At 47.3% G+C, this 13,838-nt stretch overlaps 1 protein-coding gene across 1 annotated transcript; it reads right to left on the reverse strand.

The window, feature by feature from the left end:
• Nucleotides 1–564: 564 nt before the first annotated feature.
• On the reverse strand, nucleotides 565–11,424 carry LOC125425398 (lysophospholipid acyltransferase LPCAT4-like; the record flags this gene model as incomplete). The annotated part of the gene is made up of 4 exons (XM_048483008.1): nucleotides 11,371–11,424; nucleotides 8,938–9,069; nucleotides 1,984–2,126; nucleotides 565–785 (listed from the first exon to the last, which is right to left on the reverse strand). Coding segments are annotated over exons 1-4 (550 nt in total), but the record flags the coding sequence as incomplete, so codon positions are not given.
• Nucleotides 11,425–13,838: the final 2,414 nt, after the last annotated feature.

Raw genomic sequence — 13,838 nt, forward strand, 5'->3', positions numbered from 1 at the left:
ATGATGCTGGCAGGGGATGATGGGAACTGTAGTCCATAACATCTGGAGGGCCGCGAATTTGACACCTGTGGGTTAGAGGAATAGGGATTTTTTAAAAAGTTAGATCCTTAGTATGCCAAATTTGATACCTGAGGGGCACAACCATAAGATCAAGAAGCTTGGGAATCTTTGTTAAAAAGTAAAGTTTCTCGGTGTGCTGAATTTGATCCCCTATATTAAATCACGCAATTGTGAGACACTTGTGCAAACGTCACGTGGACACACTTTCCTAACACAGCACACCACCAGTAGGCGGTTGGAGCAAATGAATATATAATTATTTGTGAAGAACCTCATGGAGTCATCTTTTCCTATGATCTGTTGTTATCATCTGGGAAGGGGTCATGTCTCAGTGGCAGACCACTGCAGAACGCCCCACATGAACCACAGCCAGTCTGAGCAAACAAAGCAGACCTTGGTGGACTGAGGGTGTGATTCAGCAGAAGGCAAATTCATGTCTCAATGAGTTCCAGAGGCACCTGATCCCGCCGCCGCCCTACCTCCCAGCATGCTAGAGTCTCTCACCTCCAATGACTGGCACGTGAAGGTTCTCAGTGCGAGACACCACTTTGGGGAGGTCGCAGGGCAGCAGGGTAATAGGGTCAAAGAACGTGGAGTGGGGCGCAGCCACTAGGATAGGCGCCTCTAGCCGCGACGCCCTTTGACCCCGTACACGTATTCGCATGAAGCCCAGCAGGAAGAACATCAGGCGACTCAGAAGATAGACAGATCCATGGGAGACAGTGCTAAAAAAGAAAGGGTGGGAAGGATGGAAGAAGAGGGCAAAACCCAGGAAGGGTGTCAGAAGAGCTGTGTACAGCCAGCCCCACATTTGTCTGTAGAACCAGAAAATTTTACAGCGCAATTCTGTTTAGGGTTCTTCCAGTCTAAGGCCAACCAATGCAGTGGGCTTAGAATGGAGTAAATCTACACAGGATAGCTCTGACAGACTTGGAAGTAACCCTGAAGATTGTCTATACTCTGTTCCTCAGAGAGATCATAGTGTGGTCAGTTGAGGTGTAGCTGTTGAGAAAATAGTATGTTTCCACACAGTCCCACACAAATATGAGAATTAACATTCAATTTTTTTGTGCTGCCTTTGTCAAAACCATTGTTTTGTGCATGATTGAACATGGTACTTTGATACAACAGCATTTATGCCAAAAAACCCTCTAGGATGCCCTTGTGTTGTGTGCCATCATTGGCACGCCTGATATACTATTTAATCAGTACTGTCCCCTCCCGGCCTCGGGATCGGGCGCCATATATTATTTCTGATGCTGTGTTTTGTGCTTATAAATTCGTAAATTGTTTTAAATTACCTTTGTTTTTATGTGTACAATGTTGTTTTTAGCCTGCTGTGTTTAATGTTGTTATGTATTGTTGTTGGAGGCCTGCTGTACACCGCCCAGAGCCCTTCGGGGATGGCCGGTTTAAAATCTAATAATAGATAGATAGATAGATAGATAGATAGATAGATAGATAGATAGATAGATAGATAGATAGATAGATAGATAGATAGATAGATAGATAGATAGATAGATAGATAGATAGATAGATAGATAGATAGATAGAAGATGGACGGACGGACGGACGGACGGACGGACGGACGGAAGGAAGGAAGGAAGGAAGGAAGGAAGGAAGGAAGGAAGGAAGGAAGGAAGGAAGGATGGATGGATGGATGGATGGATGGATGGATGGATGGATGGATGGATGGATGGATGGATGGATGGATAGATAGATGGATATTTTTACTTTTTAATTGATGGGAGGAGCAGGGCTAGGGAGGCACTAGGACCCAGGTGGAACATTCCACAACAAAGAAGGTCCAGCATGTTTTGTTCTGTGGCGGAAGAATATACAACTCTCCTATCATCTTTCTGTGGAACAAAGTATAGCTCATTCCCACATTCAGTGCTGGAAGCTGTCCCATGACCCACTTACTTTCTCCATCCAGAGAACGGTTCCTGCAGCGTCTCCTTCGGGAGGCCCACCACCTGGAGAAGCGCGAAGGGCCATATGAGGAACAGAACGACGAAGGCCAAAGCAACACGGATCGGTGCCAGCACCACCCCAAGGATATAGAACTGCAAAACACACAGTGGAAAAGACATCAAACACGTTGGGAAAATGAATACAAATAATAAAACAAATTTACTGGAAAGGTGAAGAAGTAGACAGATCTTTTTGCCACGCGTGGTGGTCCTGCAGAAAAGTGAGAACATTCTGGAAAGACATTCTGGAAAGAGAACATTCTGGAAAGAAATGCAAAAAACGCTGAAAATTAACTCTGCTAGGAATTTCCCGAGCAATGGAGAACTCCATTTATGTATATGACGGTTACAACGACAAAAATGGAGAGATAAGATACCAATACAAAGAGGACTGTATTCTGAAAGTGATATTCAGAAATGGTGAAGTTGAGGACATTATTAAGAGACAATCGTTTGGACAATTTTTTGGAAAACTGGAAACCTTTTTACAGAGTATCTTTTGAAAGTCTATTTAAATAGAGACAGAGTGGCAGTGTTTGAAATCCAAGTAAAACAGTAGATTTTATCCACTAGAAGAAGAAGAGTTTGGATTTATATCCCCCCTTTCTCTCCTGTAGGAGACTCAAAGGGGCTTACAATCTCCTTGCCCTTCCCCCCTCACAACAAACACCCTGTGAGCTAGGTGGGGCTGAGAGAGCTCCGAGAAGCTGTGACTAGCCCAAGGTCACCCAGCTGGCGTGTGTGGGAGTGTACAGGCTAATCTGAATTCCCCAGATAAGCCTCCACAGCTCAGGCGGCAGAGCGGAGAATCAAACCCGGTTCCTCCAGATTAGATACACGAGCTCTTCACCTCCTACGCCACTGCTGCTCCTAGAACATTGATGTCAAACTCGCGGCCCTCCAGATGTTATGGACTATAGTTCCCATCATCCCCTGCCAGAATGATGCTGGCAGGGGATGATGGGAACTGCAGCCCATAACATCTGGAGGGCCGTGAGTTTGACACCTGTGCACTAGAAGACACTGTTGAATGAATTAATGTCTTCAGTATGTATGTATACAGTATACAGAGATAACTTTTAAACAAAGATGAAAAGCTGGAAGTCAATACATGATGTTTAGTGGATTGTGGTTTTTTATGTTGGTATGTTTTGTTTGTCTAAGTGTGAGAAAATTTTTAAATAATTAAAAAGAAAGTATTTCCCAGGCTGGAGTTGGCAACCCTACGAAAAGAACGGCTGCGTATGACCCAGGAGCCACAGAAAGCCGGACCCGAAATCAACGTGGCCAACTCTCGAGCTAAAACTCTCCAGCACATTTCACTGTCACGGCTTCAGTTGGCAAACATCACGCATTAAGACCACCAAATGAAATTATTTCTAATAATATCTCATGCTCTGACATCTGGCCAGCCGGAACAGCTGTCCTCAAGAGCGGCCAATCTCATGCATTCCATAGGGCAGCCAGCGCTGATTCACCCGGATGACGGCCTGGCATTTGGCCAGGTGCGTCGTGGATTTCTCAGGACTACCTTCTCTGATTGTGAGCAAATATGGCAGTTTCACCTGCCTCTGCTCCAGTAACCTGGAGAACTTCTTTGGCATAATTCCAAATCGATCAACGATTTCACCTTCTGTTCTTAGCTAAGTGTCAGTTCATGCTTAAAAAGAAGCGAAGATACATTTCCCAAACCTATTCCGCATCTGCCAGGCCGAAATAACTCCCTGCCAATATAGGTGGCAGGACTGGGGAGTTACCGTGTTTCCCCGTATATAAGACAGTGTCTTATATTAATTTTTGCTCCCAAAGATGTACTATGTCTTATTTTCAGGGTATGTCTTATTTTTCTGTGTTCTGTTCGTCGGGCATGCTTCCAAAATAAACTTTGCTACGTCTTACTTTCGGGGGATGCCTTATATTTTGCACTTCAGCAAAACCTCTACTACGTCTTATTTTCAGGGGATGTCTTATATTCGGGGAAACAGGGTACATGGACAGTGATTTACAGGGACAGAAAATAGGAATTGTTCCTGTCACATGGAAGCAGTTATATTTCCTTTCCGCCCTTCCCCAATCCAAGCAGGGCTCAGGTGGTTTTGTTGCATGTGAACGCCCAGCTAAACAGGTAAGCCATTTTGACTGATAACCTAGGACAGTGGTGGCGAACCTATGGCACGGGTGCCAGAGGTGGCACTCAGAGCCCTCATTGTGGGCACGCACAGAGTCCTCCCCCCCACCTGCCATCTAGGCTGGCCTGGGCTGCTGGGCTCAATTATGGGAGAGTGCGGTCTATAAACCTAATAAATAATAATAATTATTATTAGCATTAGCATTAGCATTAAACCTAAGACCTAGTTTTGGGGAAGCAGTGTAGGTAACCCTGTTAAGCGCTGTTAAACCCCACTGATTTTCATGCGAAGAACTAAGGCGCGATCCTTTCCCTGGGAGTAAGCTCGGTTGCTGGCAATGGGGCTTGCTGCTGAGTAAACCCTCCTAGAGTCGTGATTCACCCGTTGGAAGAGTTGCACGGTTGCTTCAAAGCAAAGCCACCGACTACCACCAAGCTTACTCCTGAGTAATGCATGCCTTGGAGCCAACCGGTTTTTCTAAACTAACACCTCAGTATTCAGGTTAAATTGCCGTGTTGGCACTTTGCGGTAAATAAGTGGGTTTTGGGTTGCAGTTTGGGCACTCGGTCTCGAAAAGGTTCGCCATCACTGACCTAGGATGACGGTACAGATGTCAGTCTAGAAAACACAGTAGGAAAGACATTTTGTGTGTATGTTCATGTGTGTAAAAACAGCAGACAAGGAAAGGACCACTGCTTTTCTTTAAGGAGGAAAATACTGAGAAGTTCCTGTCTAAACACATTAAATTTTTTTTAAAAATCAACTCATCCCACATTTCAACCTAGAAGTCTGATGGTTTAGGGCTTTCCTACATTGGAGATGTCATTAATTTCATTGTTTTCGTTCATTAGATTTTTTAAAAATTCTAATCTGCCTCCAAGGAGCTCAAGGCGTAGCACTAGCAGGGGCGGCTTTCCCCACCTCCTCCATTTTACCAACATCCCTGCGAGGAAGGCCAAACTGAGAGATAGTGGCTGGCTCAAGATTGTCCAGCGTGCTTGATGGCAAAGGGGAGATTTAAACCCCAGTTTATTCTGAGACTCTAATCATATTATGGATTGTCAAAGGCTTTCACGGCCGGAATCGCTGGGGCGCTGTGTGGTTTCCGGGCTGTACGGCCGTGTTCTAGTAGCATTTTCTCCTGACGTTTCACCTGCATCTGTGGCTGGCATCTTCAGAGGATCTATTTTGCTCTATTTCATGATCCTCTGAAGATGCCAGCCACCAATGCAGGCGAAACGTCAGGAGAAAATGCTACTAGAACACGGCCATACAGCCCGGAAACCACACAGCACCCTCTAATCCTATTATTTTTTTATTCTGTTTTATTTATTATGTAAGTCTGATCATTATGAAGAAGAAACAAGAAACAAGGAACAAGGTTGGCCAAAATCCCAAAAAACTTGCCACACAACAGTTAATACCAACAATGACCAACGTGCATACCCTGTTTCCCCGAATATAAGACATCCCCGGAAAATAAGACGTAGTAGAGGTTTTGCTGAAGTGCGAAATATAAGGCATCCCCCGAAAGTAAGACGTAGCAAAGTTTTTGTTTGGAAGCATGCCCCACGAACAGAACACAGAAAAATAAGACATCCCCTGAAAATAAGACATAGCGCATCTTCGGGAGCAAAAATTAATATAAGACACTGTCTTATATTCGGGGAAACACGGTATATGCAATATTCACAAAATAACATAATCAGGAATGATTCCATAAGTCCATAAGATTCTCCCTCTATAAATATTTCATCCACAGTCCAATGGAAAACATGGAAAAGGCACCGATTCAAGATACAGCAACCTGCCGCCAAATTGTACAAGTTCAAAAGAGCAGCAAGGTTCCAAGTCTGATCATTATACCACATTGTTGGATGAGCTGACAAACTTTACTAAGTCTGCCATTTTTTTTTCAAACTTGACTATTCTTTCTTGCATGCTTATTTGACTGTTTGCTGTCATATTACCCAATATTTAGGAGGATTTCAAAGATAACGCAGAGCATCACCAACCAAGAGTTCTCCTGCTAAGGTCAAATGTAATATTTTCTGCTCTCACTTCCTTCCAAAACAACCACTGGGAAGGGTTCTTAACTTGCGGTTATTATTTGCCCTCTCAGTGAATCACCCCAGCCTTGGAGCTCCCATCGGTCACGCTCAGCCCTGCTTGCAGCTCTCCAGCAAAACAATAAGGGCCATATTGTTTTATAACAGTAAGTCCTTCTTCCAGCAATCAGCAACCAGCTCTATAAGGAAATAATCTCACCCTGTGATCGAGCGGTCATGGGCCTAGAATTCCCGGCATGTGGAGAAGCCAGTCCCAGATGCGATTCCCCTGAAGGGCCTCTCTGGCCATAAATACCCTCAAGCACCAGGCCAGCGCTGACCGCTAGTAAACTTTCCCTTGGGAAGTAGCTGGCCGGGTCTCTCCACCGTTGGTGGGAGGAAGGGAAGGAGGCATCAGCTGTGAAGTCATGGCAGGGGGTAAAGGGGAAGTAAGGGGAAGGAGCGAAGGGCCTCAAGGGAACACCCCTGGTAAAAAGAAGGTTGAGAACCCTGCTGGGGTGATGGGATTTAAAAAGCTAAGGGGAACTGTGGAGATAAACCCAGAAAAAGATGCTTGCTGACTCTGTTATGGCCCCTTCCGCACATGCAGAATAATGCACTTTCAATCCACTTTCACAATTGTTTGCAAGTGGATTTTGTCATTCCACACAGTAAAATCCAGCTGCAAAGTGCATTGGAAGTGGATTGAAAGTGCATTATTCTGCATGTGCGGAAGGGACCAATCTGTGTGTATGTGAGAGAGAGAAAGAGAGAGAGAGAGAGAGAGAGAGAGAGGATACATCTCCTGAAAAGAGCAGGTACAAATAACTTTGTCTAGTAGTGAACCTTTCTGTTAACATTGATTTTCATAAAAAACATAACAACGTTGTAAAGACAGTTAAACAAACAAACGAATAGGGGAAAACCAGAACAAACCTTAACCAATGGCAAAATACAGGAGCTCAGTAGAGCGGCAAAGGATGAATTCTGGATATATAAAATTGACCAGCTGGTATTCGATCACTATTATTATTATTATATTCTAAATGTTTCCTTCCAAAATTAGAAAATCTGCCCAGTGATAAATTTCTATCCACCAGCGTGAGTATGAGAATACAAACACTTCCATGCACTGGTGATTCTTTGTATGTATGCTACACTTCCACTACCTCCATTTCATTTCATTGGGTTTTTTTTACGTTTTTGAATAATATGAGAGGTACAATTTTCCCCCTTTCTGACAGAGACTTTGGGAAGATCACACAGTGGGTAGAACGGGTGGAAGAGCGCGGAGACCTGACAGCGACTTTCCTCATTTCCGACAGGAGAGAAACGCATCTCACCCGGCAGTTATAACATTAGAAGCACGCACTCAAACTGTGGGGAAGGTTACACACGTGAATGTCCATGAAGCTGCTGCATTTGAGAGGCCCCTTCTGCACATGCAGAATAATGCACTTACAACCCACTTTCACAACTGTTTGCAAGCTGATTTTGCTATTCCGCACAGTAAAACCCAGCTGCAAAGTGAAATTAAAAGTGGATTGAAAGTGCATTATTCCGCATGTCCAGAAAGGGAGAGCCTCAGTTTTCTACTCAGACTGGCAGCCGCTCTGCTCTGCAGGGTCTGCAAGGCCTTTCATCTCAACTACTACAGGTAGGGTCTACAACCGCGGGTCTCCAGAAGCTCATATGGATCATTGGTCTCTACGATTCCCATCAGCCCCTGCCAGCATGGCCAATTGGGAATCATAGTGCATGCGTTGGAATTTCCAGCCTTGCTTTGCATGCAGCAGCAGCAGGAGCTGCAGGGAATTCTGGGAAGCTGCACGAACATTCTAAAGGTGACAGTTAAAATCCATTGGTTCCCTCACACACACACTAGGGGGCTTTCCCCACTACAGAAGGGAGCTAAGCGTCAGACTCGGTTCAATTGAGAGGGATGGTCGATTCAAGGCCATCCCTATTGTTAAAACTGAGTTTGGCCCCTGGAACCGAGCGCAGTGGGCGGACTGACCATCTATGCGCCTGTTTCGCTTCCTCGATCGTGATTGCCAGCATGTGTTACGGCGGTGGAACGGTATATTCTCTTTTTTTTGCAGTTTTTAAAGGGCTTTATGTGCCAGGCGCTTTCTGCCCGTTCACGACGCATCACCGTTTCGGGCGATGCCACAAAAAGCTCGTCGATTGGTTGAACGGATGAGGTGTCGTTTCGATGCTTCCCCACTTCGAAGCTTCGAAACGGTATCGACCTTGTTCCGGCAGAAAAGTGTAGTTCATCTGAGGGGGCGGGGGACCTGAGACAAAACAATGTTGAGCTCGGTGGCAGTGGGGATTCACTGAGGCGAACCTAGGTAGAAACCAGTTCAACTCTGTCAGTGGGGGATGCCCCTAGGAGACTCCCTGACTGACTGACTAAAAGAAAGCTGTGCTCTGTATACTGTTGTAAACCAAATGATATAGAAATGTGCTCTGACTATAGACCATAAGATATTGCACTAAATCAACCAAAATGTTCATTAGTCAGGTATGTAACCATTATAGAGGATACGGCGCATAGCGATAAAACATCTCTCTCAGGTTAAGTCAAGTTCTGCTTATGTTTTCATGAACTTCTGAGGTAAAACAGCTGATCTTTTGACAGAACGCTATTCTAATTTGACGTGCCGCACAATCCGCATTTCCGCTAGTTACTTTGCTTGACAGGATAATATATACCAAATATACCTGTTGCCCTTCCCCATGAACATCTAGAAGGCCAGAGCTGGACATCCCTGCATCTTGGAGATCAGTCGAAGTTCTGGAGTATCTCCAGGAGCCACCTGGAAGTTGTCGGCTCGTCTCCATTCTTTCATTGACCTGTTAACGAAAGCTTTCGGAGACTGCTTGAAGTTTCGGTTATTTTGGCTTTCTGCCCTCATTAACGTAAAATGGAATAATAACTTTGCGAGGTAAATAAACAACAATGGGGGGAAAAACAGTTTTTCCAGGTCAAGCATTATCAAAGCGGCACAATAAGTTACACAAAGAATCGCTATTCTGGTCTCGGTTGGTGTTGACAACTGCAATCATCGGAAGCCCTGGAATTAGGAATGGCTATTCTTATGATCGTCACCAAAATAGGGTAGGCGATCTCTTGACAGTTGGTTGGATAATGCTCAACCTCAACGGGCTGTTTCCCCCCCCCCCCCATTGTTCCCTATTTACCTCACAAAGTTGTGTTATTATCTTTAGTTAGGCCAGACCAAAATAACACAAGCTTTGACAAGTCTCCAGAAGCTGGTGTGACCTGGAGGGGACTAAGGGTTTTCGGCAGACTGAGCTTAATATTTCACACGGTTCTCTGAAAAGCAAACACAGCCGTTTCCTTCTCTGTCTCTGTCCTTATGAACAAGATGGCTCCTCAGATTCCTCAACACAACTGGTATCGCAGGGGGACTCTTTGGCAAGCATCAAACCAATATGAGCAGTGTCCCCTGGACTATTTCCCTCCATAAAGTCAAATAATGTCAACCCCGTAAGGTTCTCAAGGCAAGGAGGGAGGTCCATGGGTAGAATAATGGATAGGGAAGCCATCTTCTTTTTCAAACTGGAGGTGGAATTCATGGATGAGAAGAGCTGATCTTCTCTTTAAATGTTCTCTGAATAAGAAGAACCCTTCTGGGCCAGACCTGAGTCCATCTAGCCCCGAATCCACAGTGGCCAAACAGTTCCTCTGGAGGTCCAGCAACAGGGCAAAGAAGCCAATAACTTCCCCTTCATGTTGCCTCCTGGCACTAGTATTCAGAGGTTTAGTGCCACTGAATGTGGAGGCTCTCTTTATTCACCTTAGCTAGAAGCCACTGCAGACCTACTCTTCAATGAACACTTCTAACCCTTGTTTAAAGTCAGTTTGTGTGCCATGGCCAACACCACAGTGCATCAGCAGTGTAGTATAGGAGCGCGATGACTCCTGACCCATGCAATCTGGTGGTCCAGGTTTCTCTCCCCAAGTGTTTTTTTCCAGCCTCCTGCTGGGTGACCCTTTATGGGCTGTATTACAGTTCTCTTGTGAACCTTCTTCTAGGTTTGCTTTTGATTAAGAATATACAGGCTAGGAAGAGTTTGATTGCGATTCTCAGCCTGTTTCCCTGAATATAAGTACACATCCCCTTGGGAGGCCAGGTGATGGAGTAGGAGTAGGTTTCCTTTGGTTGGAAGTGCTTAGATAAGGCATCCCCGGCGAAGATTTGCAAAAGTTTTGTTTGGCTCATGCTTGGGGTCAGAACACAGAAATATAAGGACATCCCCTCTCGAAAATGCAAGACATAGAGTACAAAGATTTCATCTTAGAGAGCAAAAATTAATACAAGACACTTGCCCTATATTCTCTGAAACATTTGGTGAGCATCCCCCCTTTCTCTCCTCAGGAGATTCAAAGGGGCTTACAACCTCCTTGTCCTTCCTCACTCACAACAAACACCCTGTGAGGTGGTAATATGGAGAGAGCTCCGGAGGAAGCTGCATTCTAGCCCAAGGTCACCCAGTTGGCGGTGGGAGTGTACAGACTAATCTGAATTCCCCAGATAAGCCTCCTTGCTGCCCAAGCGGCAGAGCTTCTAGAATGTCCCGGTCCCTCCAGATTAGATACACGAGCTCTTAACCTCCTACGCCACTGCTGCTCCTAGAGCAGTGGACTCTAACCTGAAGAATCAGGTTCGATTCCCCACTCCTCCACATGAGCTCTAATCCGGAGAACTGGGATTCTGCCTCCCGCATCTGTTTTCCGCTGGCTGACCTTGGGCCAGCTGACATTGCCTCTTCTCTGTGAACTCTCTCAGCCCACCAACCTCAATAGCATGTCTACTGTATGGAGGGGAAGGCATCTGCAAGCCAAGCTTTGAGACTCCTTAAAAGGTAGAGACAGGTAGGGTATAAAAACCAACTCTTCTGTGTTCCCGATCCTGGTGGCGAATTCCACAACATAATCACTCGCTGAGTCAAAAATTATTTCCAGTATCCCCTCTAGCGTTACGGTACCCCTGCAAAGACCGGGCTTCCGGAATAAAGCACTTCCAAATGCAGCTGTTTCACCGATTAACAGAGGAAACGTTACAAGACTGGCTGTTTTATTTTCAATCTCTTTCCTAATAATCCCCGGCATGGCGTTCTTTTTTTTACCCTTTTCACTGCCCCTGGGCACTGAGTCAATGCTTTCATTAAGTCAGTCGCCATGACCCCTATGGACCTCTTTCATATGCAAAGTCACCAAACCTCATCCTTGCAATTCTATGTCGAATACCTATAGGGTCCATTATGGAAGTTGAAAATACGGCCAATTTGTGGCAACCTCAGAAGGCTTCAAGGGGGGAAGAAGAAAAAGAAAAAGAAGAAGAAGAAGAAGAAGAAGAAGAAGAAGAAGAAGAAGAAGAAGAAGAAGAAGAAGAAGAAGAAGAAGAAGAAGAAGAAGAATTGGATGTATATCCCCCCTTTCTCTCCTGCAGGAGACTCAAAGGGGCTGACCATCTCCTTGCCCTTCCCCCCTCACAACAAACACCCTGTGAGGTAGGTGGGGCTGAGAGAGCTCTGAGAAGCTGTGACTAGCCCAAGGTCACCCAGCTGGCGTGTGTGGGAGTGCACAGGCTAATCTGAATTCCCAGATAAGCCTCCACAGCTCAGGTGGCAGAGCAGGGAATCAAACCTGGTTCCTCCAGATTAGATACACGAGCTCTTAACCTCCTACGCCACAAGCGAACAGAGGTGGCTTGCCATAGCGATACCTGGATTTCCTGATGGTCTCCCATCCGGAAAGCAATACCTGGATTTCCTCTGCATAGCAACACCTGGATTTCTTGATAGTCTCCCACCCAAATATTGCCCGAGGCCCACCGTGTTTAGCTTCCTAGATGGGCTAGGTCAGGGATTTCTACCTGCAGGTGTTATTATAAAGTTAGCATCCCTCGGTTTACAGATCCCTTGAAGGGGTCCTAACTTGCTGTAACAAACCAGGAAATATTCCCAACACATTCAAGCTCATGCTGAGAGGATCCCAGAACTTTGGGAGCTGAGTCTAGGTCTGCTCCTCCTCCGCTCCAAGGTTTTGTGCCACAGCAGGAGGGAAATTGAAAGAATCCACCACTGCCATTTGGCAGTGTGCACAAAGGGAAATTGCCTTCGCCTGCAGCAGTACCGACACACTCCCCAGCAAAGTGAGAACCAAACAGTCCTTTGAAAGCCATCCAGCCGACTAACACGAATGGGGAAACGGAGCACCTGGCTGGCAAAAGAAGGAAGCCCGGGAGGTGGGATTGCCACAGGCCGGATTTGGGTTCGTTGCAAATTTGCAAACCTTCCCGGTAGCTGAGAAGAGGCTTCTCTGTTGCCTGGGAGAGCAACGTCTTGCAGCCGCAAGCCACCAAAACAGAGGCCGGGCGGGGAACTCAGCGGACAACCTGCAAAGGCGGAGAGAGATCCTGCCCTGGCCGGTGTTTATGCAGCTCCGCTTGCTTTCCCAGACTCCCCTTGTTCTCACCACTAGGCCTGTCTGTCCCACAGTCTTCAGACTCACCTCTGCCCCTGGTCACAGTCCTATGCTATTCTTCAGTGTTTGCTTCCTCCCTACCCACCCACCCACCCCCCCCCCCGTTGCTGCATGCTAGCCTGAAGGAAAAGCGATAGGGAATCCATTAGCCTTACCCGCCCCCCCTTCCAGCCTTACTGGAAGTTGGTGGGGGGGTGGCTTTGGTCTTTTCTTCCCAAGTGACCTTCGAAAGGGCAAGCATCCCGGAGGACGAGTCGCTTGCACTCTGCAGCCTTGATATTCGAGGTCCCAAATAAACACTGCCCCCCCCCCCGACCCTACAGAAACCACCTCTCACAAAGGACTGCATAATAACCCAGAATACACTGCAGTGCCCCCCCTCCCCTACCAGTGCCCCCATCCCTCAGAGACACCCTCCCCCGGCCACAAGGCCTCTGGGGGGGGGGGGGAAGGGCCAGGCTAGGAAGAAGCGCATCATGCCCTTCCCCACCCCATAGGAGCTCAGCCTCTGGCAGGGCTGGCCCCAGAGCTACCCTCTTGCCCTAGGGGGGACCTTTTGGGGGCAGGCATGGTCATTTGAGCAAAGGGCCTTGGCGCATCTGCCAATAGGGCCGCCAGCCTGCCTTATAGGGCGAATGGGGTTTGGGGCTCCTTTGCTGACGCTCTGGGGGTGGCCTGGGAAATGTGGGAAGGGGGGCGTGTGGGCTGCCGTGGGGAGGGGGCTGAGTCTTGCCACCCCCTCCCAAGCGTGCCCCCCCTTCAACCGCCTTGGGAAGCCCATGTTTCTAAGACAGAGAAGATAGGGTTTCCCCCTTCCTCAAAGAGGCCCCTTGAGAAAACCCAGCACTGGGCGGAGGGGGGGGGGGCTCTGTCCCAGGCCTGGTCTGAACCCCCCCCCCCCGCTCGCAGTGAAGCTGGGCCCTGGAAGATTCAGCCCCCTCCCCACGGCAACCCACACGCCCCCTCCCCACATTTTCCAGGCCGCCCCCCAAAGCATCAGCAAGGAAGCCCCAATCCCCCTTCGCCCTATAAGGCAGCGGGTCTTTGCTGGCGGCCCCACGGGCAGATGCGCCAAGGAGCTTCGCTCCGAGGGCCGTGCCCCCTCCCC

This window comes from Sphaerodactylus townsendi, unplaced genomic scaffold (genome assembly GCF_021028975.2).
Source record: "Sphaerodactylus townsendi isolate TG3544 unplaced genomic scaffold, MPM_Stown_v2.3 scaffold_391, whole genome shotgun sequence".
In the NCBI taxonomy this organism is placed as follows: Eukaryota; Metazoa; Chordata; class Lepidosauria; order Squamata; family Sphaerodactylidae; genus Sphaerodactylus; species Sphaerodactylus townsendi.